Source organism: Diceros bicornis, chromosome 27 (assembly GCF_020826845.1).
Source record: "Diceros bicornis minor isolate mBicDic1 chromosome 27, mDicBic1.mat.cur, whole genome shotgun sequence".
NCBI classification, from domain to species: Eukaryota; Metazoa; Chordata; class Mammalia; order Perissodactyla; family Rhinocerotidae; genus Diceros; species Diceros bicornis.
The window spans coordinates 18145636-18161216 of record NC_080766.1 but is presented as its reverse complement, the minus strand read 5'-3'; the positions used below and the strand labels follow the sequence as shown (position 1 = coordinate 18161216).

General features: G+C 32.5%; 1 protein-coding gene across 3 annotated transcripts in view; it reads right to left on the bottom strand.

The window, feature by feature from the left end:
• USP25 (ubiquitin specific peptidase 25) overlaps positions 1 to 15581 on the bottom strand; it is a 134411-nt gene that overhangs the window by 17129 nt on the left and 101701 nt on the right. For 2 of the 3 annotated variants that reach the window (XM_058522941.1, XM_058522942.1), the window contains one exon: positions 827 to 1005. In XM_058522941.1, the coding sequence (XP_058378924.1) occupies positions 827 to 1005 (179 nt within the window). Of the gene's footprint in view, positions 1 to 826; positions 1006 to 11458; positions 11555 to 14097; positions 14212 to 15581 lie in introns of all 3 variants that reach the window. The other variant, XM_058522943.1, reaches the window with a different exon arrangement.

The following is a 15581-nucleotide window of genomic DNA, read 5'->3' as shown; positions in this document are numbered from 1 at the left end:
AAAATGTGACTACACTGAACTCTAAGATAAATGTTTCTGTATTTTAAAATAACTTTTAATACTTTGGATCTTTACCTGAGGCTTAAATTTTCTTAAAGGTATTCATTCTAACTAGATTAAATTTTATTTTTTAACATTGGTAAATAGTTTTACAGGAGTTTCTAAGAGAAAACATTTTTGGGTAAACCAGAATTAATTTAACCATTCTAAGGCTTCTCTTTATGCCAAAGGTGTTTAATTACTTCATTTGTATATAGGATTAAATATTTTTCTCCAGTGATTCTCAAACATGGGTGATTTTGCTCCCTAAAGGGAATTCTGGCAACATCTGGAGACATTCTGGGTTGTCATCACTTGGGGGAGTGCTACTGGCATTTAGAGGGCAGAGATCAGAAACACTGCTAAATATTCAACAAATTATAGGATAGTGCCCTACAACTAAGAATTATCTGACTCAAAATATCCATAGTGTAGAGATAGAGAAATTTTTTATTTCTGTAAAATACTGAGTCCCAAAATGGCAGTAACTTATTTTATACTCTTCTGTGTATCCCTATATTCCTTAGCTCAGTACCTTGGTTCACACTTAAAATGTACTAAAATGATCTAAGTTATTTTCAGTTCAAATTTTAAAGGTCATGACTATAAACTCCAGAGAAATTACAGAGCAACTGTTCAAATTAAGTGAAGCCAAACTTTGTGCTGTATTTACCGAAATATGTCTTTGTGTATGTGTAAAATGAACATTCAAAAATTGCATTGGGAGCTATAAAAAGACAAGGACAGCCTGAGCATAGGAATTAGATATTTCACATTTTCAAATTACCTTTCATCAAAACTCAAATTTCTATCTCCAAATTGTTCTAGCAATGTTTTCTCAATGATTTTCTTTGGTGCCTGGTTCTGGATAAAGTAGACCACTACATGATGTAAACGATAATCTGTTTCTGGTGGGGTATCTTCTTGGCTCAATTTAACCAATCTTGAATACTCCAACTTAATTGCCTAGAAAATGCAACAAAATGCCAATTCGGGTTAATTATAATAATTAAAATTATTCAATACTATAACTTTAATTATTCTTGCATTCAAATACACTTCTTTCCTTTTAAAGTATTACAAACTAGGTAGTACATCCAAGAATATTGTCCCATGTTCCATAGTTTAAAAGAATTTCCAAAAACCTGACCACATGTGCCCTCCTTACCCCTTCAGTATATAAATGATCTTTTTCCACACAGAGAAGTGGTAAACTAAACAATACATCTAAGCTTACTAGGGGAATAGTTTTGTAAAACTTAGAGCCTGGTTAAAGTCTATTCAGGGACATGCTAACTGAGATACTAAGTACATCCTATCCTATACTTTCTAGTATCAGTCTGATGTATATCTCTAATATTCCAAATTCTAGGATTGAAATACAGCTCCCTAGAATACTCATATCTGAAAGAAAATGGCTGGCTCTTGAATGCATAATAATACCACTACAGTTAACTTTTAGCTGAATAACCCACAAATAAGGGATGAAAAAGCAAACCTTGAGATTGTAGTTACCATAGGATGATTTCCTTGTTGCTTCAAAAATATTTGAATTTTATTAGTGTAATAATTATTAATGAATATTATCACTATTACTGTCTTAACGCTTGAGCTTACTTTTTTTCTAAACAGAAACACCTCAGAATTTACAACTAATTATAATGGGAAATAATAAATACTAATACATATTTCCCCATATGAGCAAATGATTTGGAAAATATTTGCTCATATAGAAACATATGCAGAGTTATACATCAAATATTGCTGTATACAAGAAGCCCATATGATTAAAGGTAATACTTTTTAAAATATTCATTTATATTAGACTCATATCTAAATTCTAATTCTATTAACCATAAAACATTTTGGGACCATATGCAAAATATATTACAAAAAATCCACTCTATTGGAAAGGATTTCTTTAAACAATGCACGCCTTTCTTAAGCAATTCTTGGCCATCCAAATACACCTAGGTGGCTGTATTTTATAGAAGAGAGAAAACATAACTAACAAACAATACATGAAATATTCTAGTTACATATCCTTACATTTCATTAAATGGAAGGCTAATAAGTTTATATAGCTTAGCATTATAAATAGAATAAGATAATTACTTTATAGCTAAAATAAATTATTCCAACTTTTTTTTTAGGATATATATGTCATTCTAAAGTCTCATTGCTGTGGTTAAAATCAGCCATGAAAATTAACTATATTTTGACATATAAGATTACCAAGGCTCACTTCCCGCATACCTAATTAGCACACAAAAAGCTTTGCTTAGAACTCTTTGAAATATTCCTATATTCCCAATTTGAAAAATAAGGGACATATTCATTTAATAACCAAACTATACTGAATTTGAGAATAAATGCAAAGCAAAAATAATTAGTAACTGTTCTTCCTTATTATAGCCCTAAGACAATGATTGTCATAGGCTATTACAAAGTTTTTTGAACTTTCAAATATTTCGGATATCATGCTTTTGGCCAAACTTAGTATGACCAAATAAAATAAATTTGTACTGACTCTCTTAAAATAATATTGTAGGTTTAGAGATAAGGAATTATACTACTAAATGGTTATCCATTCTCCTACCTTCTTTCAAAATAGAGGCTGTGAATTTATTATAAATAGCAAATAGATTTCTACTATAGAGCTGGCATATATATCCTCTCCCACTCTAAGATTATGTTTATCTCTTGATTTTGCTCTATTTAAGATTCTCCTGGGTTGGCCCCGTGGCTTAGTGCTTAAGTGCGCGCGCTCCGCTACTGGCGGCCCGGGGTTCAGATCCCGGGTGCACACCAACGCACGGCTTCTCCAGCCATGCTGAGGCCACGTCCCACATACCGCAACTAGAAGAATGTGCAACTATGACATACAACTATCTACTGGGGCTTTGGGGAAAAAAAGGGAGGAGGATTGGCAATAGATGTTAGCTCAGAGCTGGTCTTCCTCAGCAAAAAGAGGAGGATTAGCATGGATGTTAGCTCAGGGCTGACCTTCCTCAAAAAAAAAAAAAAAGATTCTCCTAATTTTTACAAGTAATGTGAAAGTTACAATCTATAAGTGTTCAAACCAATAGAGGTAGAAAGGCACGTCTAAATTTCTAGGAGTAATTTTTCAAACACAAAAACACACTTTTTATCAGCATAAATTCATTTCTCAATTTTTTTTTTTATTTATGAACTTTCCTCAAGAAGTTTTCTGACTTTTAAGATATACTGCAATCATACCTATTCTCTCAAATTTTAAATAGATGTTCTATGCTGGTATATTTAGCAGAGCTCTACACAATTTATTGTTATGACTAAAGTTGACACTGCTCACTTGTTAAATTTGACTCATACTATTCCTCAGAATCCTGTTCTAGAATTACGTTTGTCCTTTCCATACTTTTTGGCAGCCTATGAAGGTAATTATTTAAGTTAATTATCAGAGATACTGCAATAAAACCACCACAAGTTTACAAAATGAAATGTGATGAAACTGCTTTGCATTTCATTTTTTAACTTTTTCACCAGACCTTTAACATGGTCCTACTAAACAGGCCCACCGTTACCTAGTCAGTCTTATTTCCTATTACTCTTCAACAAAGACCTCCTTCCACCTCACCTCGGTGAGGCTCATCTCCCCACAGATGCACACGTGCCTTTTTTCTTAAGTTCTCTGGATGCATGATCTCCTTTCTTGTTCATTCCCCATCTATCTACAGATGACCAATTCAATAAGACTAGTTTAAAGTCTCTTTTAAAATCACCTTCAGTCCTAAAGATCTAAATGAGCTCTACCTGGACTTTTTTCTTCTTTTCCAAATCATATTATAAAATCATATTCTAAATTTATAACTTTTTACAAACTTTATTTTGATGTAACTATACGTATATGTTAGAAGATACCAAATATACAAACATACAATGTACTCTGGAGGCAGTTAGATCTAAGGAAAAGTTGGCCCGACTAAGATTCAGAAAGCTAGGCATACCATTTACTAATTGTGACATAAAATAAGTCACATAATTCTCTAAGTCTGAATGCTCTTATCTCTAAAATAAAGTTAGTTGAGTTTAGAGAATGTATATACATGAAATGTTTATGGACAATTTTTAAAAAACTGACAGTGTACCAAGAGATGAAGAAAACCTACTTTAATTCCTGAGAATCAGAATCACATAAGCTATATTCTTTGACCACAATGCAATACAAATAGGAATTAAAGATAATTCTCAAGTTAAATACTTCAGAATTTAAAATTAAATACTGTTCTAAATTATTTTTGGGCCAAAGGAATCAAAATTATATTAATATTGGGAATGAGATATCAAAACCTATAGGATACAGCCAGACTGGCAAAGGAATATACAAACTTAACCAATATAGAATAAAATTTATTTCAAGAAGCTAGGAAAAGAAAAAAAATAAATGAAAATAAAGTAGAAGAAATAAAATAATGTGGCAACTGGATAAAAATTATCAAAGGCTTTTTCTTTCCAAAAAGCTGGATGGAAGACCAAAAAATGGAAGAAAAGTCAACACCAGAAATGAGGAAGTGGATAATACCAAAATACAGAAAAAAGTTTTAAAATTTATAAAAGAATAATAAATTTATTTAACATCTTGATTAAACAGATAATCATCTAGGAAAATATAAATTACCAGAATTGCGTTAAAGAGGTAGGAAAACTGAAGACTCAGCAAAACTACAGAAGAACTGAAAAGTTTGCCCAAGATCTGTACCCAATAAATGAATCAGGCCCACACTGTTTTAGAGCTGTGCTGCTATGTCAAATCTTCAAGGACCAGATGATTTCTATGATATCTAAACTGCCCCAAAGGCTGAAAAAGGGGATAACCAAGCCTAAGATAATCTGAATATCAAAAATTGACAAATATAAAAAAAGAAACTATAGACCAATTTACCTATGAACATAGATGCCAACATCTATATCTATTTTTGATAAACTACACTGTGTACAAAAACAATATATAGGAATAGTGTTTACAATGATTTACAAAGAAAAAAAAATCAATGATCTTTACATTCCAAGGATTAAGGAGAGATCTGTTCAGCATCTCAAATAGATGCATTAAAAAATTTCTAAATTCTAACACCAATCAGTTTAAAAGAAAACTCAACCATGAATTTAAGAAAGTGTTTTTAAATTTATAAGAGGGATCTATAAAAAAAAATACTACACATCATACTTTATAATAAAACACTAGAGATATTCTCATTAAAATCAGAAACTAGACAAAGGAGCTTACTACCATTATTTTAATATTTAAGTATATTCTCAAAAGTCTGATCAACATTAATAAAACCAGAAATGAAATAAAAAGTATAATGAAAATTATCCCAATAATGAGATAATTACTGGGAGACAGTTTACTGAAATAATCGAGAAAGTCAACTGAAAAATTATTAGAAAACACAAAGAGTTCAATGAGGTAACTGGATACAATATGAATACATAAAATTAATTTGCTCTCCCACTACCTACCCTATCAACAGGAATGAATTAAACAACAAAGCTATAAGGCCATTGTGAAGTAAAATTATAAAACCTTACTAAAGGACATAAGAAAGGACCAGATATTGAAGAGGCATATCATGTTCCTTTTTGGGAAGATTCAAAATACTAAAAAATATAATTCTCCATCTTACCCTAAATTAATGCAGAAATATAACGCAGGTACAAATTCTGAAAAGATGTGGGAAGGTGGCAATGGATTCTAAAAATCATCAAAAAAAGAAAAATGAGACTTGCCAAACTTTTTGTTTATAAGAGAAGAAAAATGAGAAAGTGTTTTTCCTAAAAAATGTCAAAATATATTACAAATGGTCCATAATGTAAATAGGTGTTCAAAAATAGAAAAATAGATCAGTGAACAGAGAGACCCAAACAGACCAGCTTATAAATGAGATTTAATATGTGATAAAGACGGTATTTCAGGGCCGGCCCCGTGGCTTAGTGGTTAAGTGCGCGCGCTCCGCCGCTGGCGGCCCGGGTTTGGATCCCGGGTGCGCACCGACGCACTGCTTCTCTGGTCACGCTGAGGCTGCATCCCACATACGGCAGCTAGAAGGATGTGCAGCTATGACATACAACTATCTACTGGGGCTTTGGGGGGAAAAATAAATAAATAAAATTATAAAAAAAAAAAAAAAAAAGACGGTATTTCAAGTCAGTGTAAAAAGGATGGCATTAGTCAAAATTTTATGTTTGGACTATGTGAAGATTTCTCTTTTTGGACAAAACTAAAATCCCCTATCTAGGAATCTAAACAAAAAGTAAAATCATGAAAATACTAAAATTAAAGATTTGCATAATTTTGGAAGTAAACATTAGCCCCCAAATCAATAAAGAAAACATTGCCATATTTTATAAGAGTTTAAAAATTCTGCACAGTAAGACACCAAAAATAAATTTAAAGATAAATGAAAAACCACAAAATACAATTTTGCAAATTATAGACGAATCAAATTTCTTAGCAGATCGAATCCTCATTTAATGTAAACAAAAAAAGCCTTTGAAATAAATGTCCAAAGATGAATAGGCAGTTAAGAAATATCAACTACCAAAAAATTTACAAAAAGACACTCACCCTCACCAAAGATCAAAGAAATACATAAAATAGTGGGATTTCAGATAGCCATCAATGGAAGGACAAACTAGTATAACTATTTGAAGGCAACTAGAAAATACTAGCAATATTTAAAATAAACAAACATTTTGACTTGGCATTTCTACTTTGCTATGTTCACGTAAGTTTTCAGCAACATATGCACAAGAATGTTCAGAAAAATACTGGGAGAGTATAGTGACATGAAGAAGAAATAAAGGTAGCTTTTGGAGTGCTGTAGTGTTCTACTTTTTGGCCCGATAGGTGGTTACATAGATATGTTTATTCTGTGATAATTCGCTGAGCTGTACACTCCTGCACTGTGTACTTTTCAACATGTTTTATGTTGTAATAAATATATTTTAATATCTTTTGAATAAACAAAGGGGTAATAATAATAGGTATTTCAAGAGTAAAAAAAGCGATCAAGTTATGTCAACTAGGAACAAATTGTTATGAAGCAACAAAATAACTAGTCAGTTAAAAAAAGTTTCGTTAATATAGAAATAAAATTCTATGGGCACTTTAATAGGTATAGACCAAAAAAATTTACAAAAAAGAAATTTTAATGTTTTTTAAAGTAAATGAAAAAAGTTATACTAATCCCACAATTATAATTATGGTATGGCTCTCCCACTTCCACCCCCATATGCACACATACAAGCAACTAGTACTTTGAGAACATTTATTCCTTTTTTTCCTTCTGGCTTTTATTTTTGCTCATCATAGTAGCCCTGTACTGCTAGGATTTCATTTTTACATGAGAAAAACTTCTCTCTTTAAGCCACTATTACTTGGGGATTTTCTGTTAACGATGGAAACTAATCCTAACAAATAAAGTCAATTTGAGAGAAGAATCTACGTGTCTTTCCTCATTTATTTTTCCAGATCTGCCTGCCTATCAACTCCTTCATACTGTATGTTTATGGAGCAGACTACCATATGGGAGGTCCTGTGATTGAAATGGTAACTGTGACTGACAGGGTTGGTAACTTTTCCTAATTAAGAGGATAAACCTTAGCAAGTCCACTTACCCAGATGTAGGTTTCATTCTCCAACTTATCTTTTTTATTTTTTTTATTGATGTCTTAATAGTTTATAACATTGTGAAATTTTGGTTGTACATTTTTGTTTGTCAATCACCATATACATGTCTCCCTTCAACCCTTGTGCCCACCACCCAGCCCCTTTGCCCCTGGTAACTACAATACAGTTCTTTCTGACCATGTGCCAACTTATCTTTTTGTTATTGGTAACAAAGCTAACACTTTCATCACATGGTTTTATCACTAGCAAACATATATAATATTTTAAAAATTGGTCTAATCATAATACATAAGGAAATCTATATTTAGAAATAGGCACACCTTCTTGTCATAGCCAAAAAGCTAATACAAAATAAACCCAACAAAGATTTTTTTGATAATGTGACAGGGTAGAAGATATATAAACCCTTTTCCCTCAATTCATAATAAACTGAGCATTAAAAAGATTAAAAATTAAAAATATATAATATCTAATTTAGGGAAAATAAGACAGAAGTGGGCATCATAAGTTAGATATTGTGCTATGCACATATTTTGTGAATTAATATCGAATGTTGATATTGATTAGATTCAACTGCCAAGAAAATATAGAACATTTAAATAGGCCAATCACTGTAGAAGGAACAAAAAAAAAAAACTGTCAAAAAATCTACAACCGAAAAAGGGGCTAGGCTCAAATGGTTTTAAAGTGAGTTCTAACTTAGTCTTACGGAACAAATAATTTCTATGTAAACCACACTAGAGTATAAGAAAAAAAGGAAAGCTCTCAAATTCACTTACTAAAGCTAACATAAGCATAATATCAAACCTGAAAAAGACAGCATAAAAAAGAAAAACACAACAAATTATTTTATTAATAAGGAATGTAGAAAGCTCAAATAAAATGCTACTGAGTTAAATGTAAATATATGTACATCTGAATTCATAAAATAAAAATTTACTAAGTGTTTTAAGAAAATACTGCAGAAAATTTATAATACCTTGGGTTGAGGAAAATTTTTTATACAGCAATGAAACTCCAGAATCCAGAAAGGAGGAAAAGATTTGAAAGCACAGTATTTTTAAAACTTCTTTATGGAAAAAGGTACCATAAACTAATTCAAACAGAAATGGCAGACTGGGAAAAAATACAGGACCTATGTCCATAAAAAGGGTAATACATAACAAATGAGAGTATATCTATACCACTGACTACTAAATGCAGGTAGTAAAGATAATGTGGTAGACATATTGCCTTAACTTTAAGAATGCCCACAACATATTTCGAAGTGATATAAGTTACAAAATAATATGAATAGTAAAATTTTAAAAATGAAAAAAGAAATTCTTCTTAAGCATGTTTGTATAAACAAAAGGAAAAAATCTGAAAGGCTACACGAGTGGTTACAACAAGGCAGTGGCAGAGACTGTCATTATTAGTTTTATTTTAGACACCTCTATATTATTGAATCATTGCATTTTGTATATATTACTTTTGTTATTTACATGACAAAGTTTCTAAAATTGTAGTTATCAGCTAGAATTTTCCAAATGTTAATCATTTACCTATACCAAAAATACACATTAATTATAAACAACTGATAATGTTTATGCAAGAATACACACATATACATTCCTCAATTACAGATCGGTGAAAATGTGCACAGATATAAACTTCAAAGATATGCTGCTGCCTCAAAAGCAGAAGGTAAACCAAAAAAGAAAAATACAGGAGATACAGAAAATACATAAAGGATGCAAAGGGCATGCCCAGGGTGATGACGAAAGAAGATCTCAACATATTAGGAGTAAAGGAGAACCAGTGCAGATTGGAGCAGGTCATAAAGCTCCAGAACAGACTTCCCCAAGAAGAAAAAATTGACAAATAAGAGAATAAGAGGAGATTTAAGCAACTGGTGGAGAGTTTGGAAGTGAATCAGTGATACACATAGAAAACTAAGCAAACCAAAAAACAAAACAACTAACTCCAAGGAAAATGAAACCTGCAGGGAAAAAAAGTAACAGCAATAATGTTTATGATTTAGCTCAATTCTGAGTAGCATCCACAGAAATAGCAATACAAACTGAGAATTCTGATTTAATCAAAATGACAAGATTTCACACATACGTCTGTGTGTGTCCGTTTGTGTATGTGTGTGTGTGTAGATGGAAGGATGGGAACTGTATATGTGTCAGTGTGTGTTTGTGGGGCAGGGCTAAAAGGAGGGTTCATTCTCATCACTCACATCCCTTAGCTGGGAATTCAGCAGGAACTGTGTAAACTAAGAATCACAAAAACAAAAGCATTCTACTTAAAAGATACAGAATTAATGCCAGAAGGAGGAGATAAAATAACTGGAAGCTGTTACCATGGTGGAGGGTGTTTGTGACTGTTTTTTGTAGTATGTATAATTAGTTGGCTCCTTAAAATATATGCAGATATTAATTTAATAAAAGTGAGATTTCCAATTTAACATCAAGATGCCCAACTTGACAAAAAATGGTAATGGCACTGTAAACAATAGATAACTTTTCCACAAAAAATAGATGAAAACTTTAGAAGACATATATTCAGTGTTTTTTAAGAAAAAAAACGTAGACTATCTGGGAATAAGGATGAATTTTTAAACAGAAAAGTTGCTTTTTAGTTTTTTTTAATAAGATAGTTTTTCAACCTCTCCTTAGGATATCTCCTCATGCTGGGACCAGTTTGCCAGGACTTCCACAGTTTCACACGTAAAGTCCCATACCGTACCCCAGGAAACCCCTCAGTCTCAGGCACACCAGGATGGCTGGTCACTCTAATCCTAACCAGTTCAGAAGCATTTATCTTATAGTGCCACGATGGACAAAGCCTTTGTTTTGTACTAAGTACTGAAAGAAACAGTGAAAATAGGCAGCTTTTTGAAGATCAAGTGGGATGATGGCAGAGTATAGCAAACTAAGGGAAAATTTTACATTCTTAATGTCAAGAAAGGGAACATGCAGCTTACTATAGGGAACTATACCTCAATAAAGCTGGTTTTTTTTGCTCCTGAGAAAAAACAAACACTAAAAAGCAGGAAGGAGTGAAAAAAACTTAACTTTTGGTTAATCTAAATAAAATGACAATACATACATAGTGTTTTCATCTTTCAAATCTGTAAAAGCAAATAATGTTGTATTCAAAACATTATAAAGATCTGGTATTAGAGGGAAAAAAGATCAAGCCATGGAATAACGCATCAACTTGATGGTTCAATGTATCTTGAAATGACTAGGTATCAAAAATAAATTATGGGGAAAACATAAGAAAATAAGAAACATAAAAAGATAATAAATTAAATAATTTTAAAAACAACCAAATGAAGAAAGCAATTTAGTATCAAATGATAACAAAATTAAAGAAAAATACTGTAATACTAAGAGTATTACCAATGAGGAGAAAATAAATACTACCGGAAGCAATTAGTTTCTACTTGTGCTCATCAATACTATTTATTTCCTTCAAATAAAAATATAACTCAAATTTCTGTTAACCAATCTGAGGTGCACTATTAGGGTAACTCAAGCAAAACGCTTTGTTTTTGTTGAATGATCTGTACTAAAAGAAAAAAATAATCAGTCAGATTCATGCATAAAAGAAACCCCCAGAACATCAGGTGGCCATGGTTATGATAGGAAAAGACAAATTATACAGGAAGCCAAATTTAATTCAAGGCAATAAAGAATTTTAATAACTTTAATTAAAAAAAATAAGAAAATAAAATGAAAATGTTAATTGTACCTTAAAGAACCCTGCTTCAGGGCCACACCTGTCATACACATTCCTGGATTTACCTATCGCCATGATAATACCTTGCATGTTCGGTGTCATCATGATCTGCCACAAGGGATTTAAAGTAACAGTTTTTGAATGGTTAACATAAAAAAAAAAAAATCCAAAATAATTCCTTTACATGCAAGTTAAAAGTCTTTTGTTTTTCACTATTTAGAAATCAAACGTTGCATTTTTTTTTATAGCAAATGTGATCTGATATGCATGTAAGTATCTTCAAAATCATCCATACAGGGCCACAGCTAGCTCATATGGTGCCTTTGTGCAAACTGCAAAAAGGCACCCTCTCAGAACTGAAGCATTTTAAAAAGGCAGCCCCTTCTTGATAAACAAATTAGAAAAATGTGCTGTTCTCTGAGAGAACCATTTAGAAAAAGCAACACTTTTTATTTATAAAGGTGCCTCTTCTTTAAGGCTTGGGGAGTTCAGTATAAGCTCAATTTCAATTCCACTTCTGCCTGTTGGCTCATCATCCCTGCACAATTGTACAACCTAAATACCCATAAGCAGCAGCCCCACATCATGTGACTTATTTTCAAAAGTTCCAAGGCACATGCACTGTTAAACTGTCACTCCAACGAATTAAAAACAACAAAAAAAGAACTCTGCCAACAGCATAAGCACTTGCAGAAAAGATAGTATTAAATGATTAATCACAATTCTACTTTTTTTTCTTCTTTTTTTTTTTTGCTGAGGAAGATTTGCCCTGAGCTAACACCTGCTGCCAATCTTCTTCTTTTTTTTTGTTTGAGGAAGATTAGCCCTGAGCTATCATCTGTGCCAATCTTCCTCTAATCTGTATGTGAGACGCCGCCACAGCATGTCTTGATGAGCAGTGTGTAGGTCCACGCCCAGGATCTGAACCCGTGAACCTTGGGCTGCCGAAACAGAGCATGCAAACTCAACCACTACACCACCTGGATGGCCCCACAATTTTACTTTTTTAAATGCCAGAAGGTTCACCCTAAAACAAGCACTCAGGTGCTTGATCAAAAATTAACACTTTTATTAAAAACACGCCAGTCTCCGTAATTTTCAAGCACCAACGTGGTAATAAAATAGTTAACTGGAACAACATACTTCTCTTCAGTACTAAATACTTAAGTACTTTGTTTTCATAACAGCTTATTATTTTTAGCTGTTTACATTTTAAAAATCTGCAAAATGAAATAACTGAAGGCATTATGAAGCTATCGTATTAGAGCAATCAAGAGATTGCATCCATTACTTCTCATTCACTGAACCTATTACCCATACTTTGGACTATACACTAAGAGTTGCAATATATCTAACATTATCCGCTTCAGCAAATCCTCCTGACCAGTTCCTACCTCACAAACCAGCTTCTTATTCCTTTTATGGTCCATGCTGTCTTACATTGGCACAGTAATATTAATCTCTTCATGACACCTCTGATTTGGGTGACTAACTCTTACACAATAGCTTAATTATAACCTTGGAATAAGTCTGAAAAAAAGCTACTTGGAAAAAACTACTTAATATATATTCAATTCTCATCCATGCCAGTAAAAACTAACAAATGATAGAATCCAAGGTCTTCTCTGTTGATACTATTCAGAAACAGCTTTACTGGTCTTCCCTCAAATATGTAAAAGATCAAACATAAGAGTCTTAGGAAAAACATGGAAAGGGGGGAAAAAATCTGATGGGACCAGGACAATAGCACATTTTCCTCTGGATTCCCAAGAACACACCATGAGAAACAAAAATGCCTCCATACTGTTAGGAAACTAAGTAGGTGAGAATTAACAGTGAAGAGATAAGAAGAATTAAGATGGAGGTACTACTGTGTTTTACATACAATAGTATATAGAGATTCTGTAGTGTTGATGAATCATTCAATTCACAATTCCAGGTTGCAGAAACAAAAATATCAATTATCTGTTTGCAATCAGGCTATAGGATCTTCTGGCAGGAAATGATAGGCAAAGTATTATAATAAATAATTTGAGTAAAACAGAAAAGGAAAATAAAAATTATCTTTTGTGTGTGTGAGGAAGCTTAGCCCTGAGCTAACATCTGATGCCAATCCCCCTCTTTTTCGTGAGGAAGACTAGCCCTGGGCTAACATCTGTGCCCATCTTCCTCTACTTTATATGGGATACTGCCACAGAATGGCTTGCCAAGCAGTGCGTCAGTCCACGCCCAGGGTCCGAACCCAGGAACCCCCGGCCACCGAAGGGGAGTGCATGCACTTAACTGCTATGCCACCGGGCCGGCCCCAATAAAAATTATTTTTAAATACTCAACCTGTTTGCTATTTAATTTAACAAACTTTATTGTAATCTATCAACCTGAGAGTAAAATGATCCTATGTCTGCATAAAAGAATAAACTCTAGAAACATAAAATTATTCTTTTGAAAAATTCCATAAGCTTTCTACTTAAATTTTCATTTGAAATTCAAAGTTCTGTTAGCAATCAGTAAGGTAATTTCAGACCATGGGTGGCAAAGCTGAATGTTATGCAGCAAAAGACACAAGTGTGAGGGTGCGGGCATGCCCAAAGTACTTGTATTAAATAGCAAAAAGTAAGTAGAAATAGTGCAGAGGACTATAATAAAGGTACCTCATCATCATAACCCCCCTCCTTTGACTCAATCATAAATTTCCCTACATGAGGAATCGCCACCTCTACAACTTGCTGGTTACAAGGTGGTTGGCTTGTGGTATTTTCAGGTTTCTGCAGAAGAAAATCATTAGTATGAACATTAGAAAAGAGAAAATCAAAGAGAAAACAATCAAAGCACCAAGTTTAAGTGCATAGACTCTTGAGTCTTTTAAAAACACCTGCATTTGCTTAGTATGAACTGAAACCACCTAAAACTGAACATCAGAAGCAAATGCACTAATCAAGTAATAATAGAAGATCTACAGCTTTCTCTTTACATCTCAACCACTAAATTAAGTTTTCATGTTTTTTCCACCAAGCATTTTGGACTCCAAATCCTTAAAAATACTAAATACTAGAGTTGTATTTCCTACTGCTGTCTATATAGCTGAAGGTTTTATTTTTTTAAAAATTCCACTAACTCCATAAAGCCTTTCTTGATATATCCATCAAAATAAGAAATGACCTCCTCTGAACCCAGAATTTGTAGGTTTTCTTTCTTATGGTCTTTACCTTTCTATCCTTTCTAGTAATCAACTGTATGTCCATTTATTGTGCATACTCTATTGTGTTTAACTCACTCTGTATAGCCTATGAGATTCTTATATGATATATTTACATAATAAGTGTCCAACGTTTTTGGAAAAGCTGTTGGAAAGTGATATCCATTTTTAACAACTCAGATTTATTTCATTTTCTCTTTTCTTTGTTAACAAATTCTATGAATTTCTCTAATCCACATTAGTAGAGTGGAAGCCAGTGTGAAATCCAGCAAAGTCCACTCAAAGATACTAATATGGTTCATTCAAAATACTGTTCAGATTTCAAAGGATCTTATTTTACTGAATAGACTTATAACTAGCAGATTCACTATTTACCTATAAACAAATTTCAAAAGAACCTAAGGTGCTTAAAAGCAGTTTGCTTAAGTAATTTCAATCTGCATCATAAAAGTTTTCCTAAGGAAAGATAAACTTTAATATTGATATAAAATAAACAGAAAATTTTAATAAGTACAATTAAAGGGGTTTTATTTTAATTTGAAATATAGGTAAATTTTAGCGATGAAACATTTTCTTACTTTCCAAAAGTACACATGCAGAAAGAGTTTAATTAAACAATAACACAAAACTAGTGGCCAAGACTGGCATTATCCTTTTTAAAACAAACGTTATTTTTAACTATACCATATTTAGAAAAGGTTCCCTTACTTTGAGTCCTCAACTTTTCAAGAGGAAATAACCAACCTGCATGGTTGTTGTGATCATGAGAGAGAATATTCAGCTAACTCAATATCTGGTACGTAATAGTTGTTCTATAAGTGACAAGTATTACCAATATTATTATATGATTATGCTACTTTAAATGGCTTATATTTGAATAGTTCTAACCCACTATTACTATCATACATATCCTATAGAGATATGCTTGGCCTATGACAT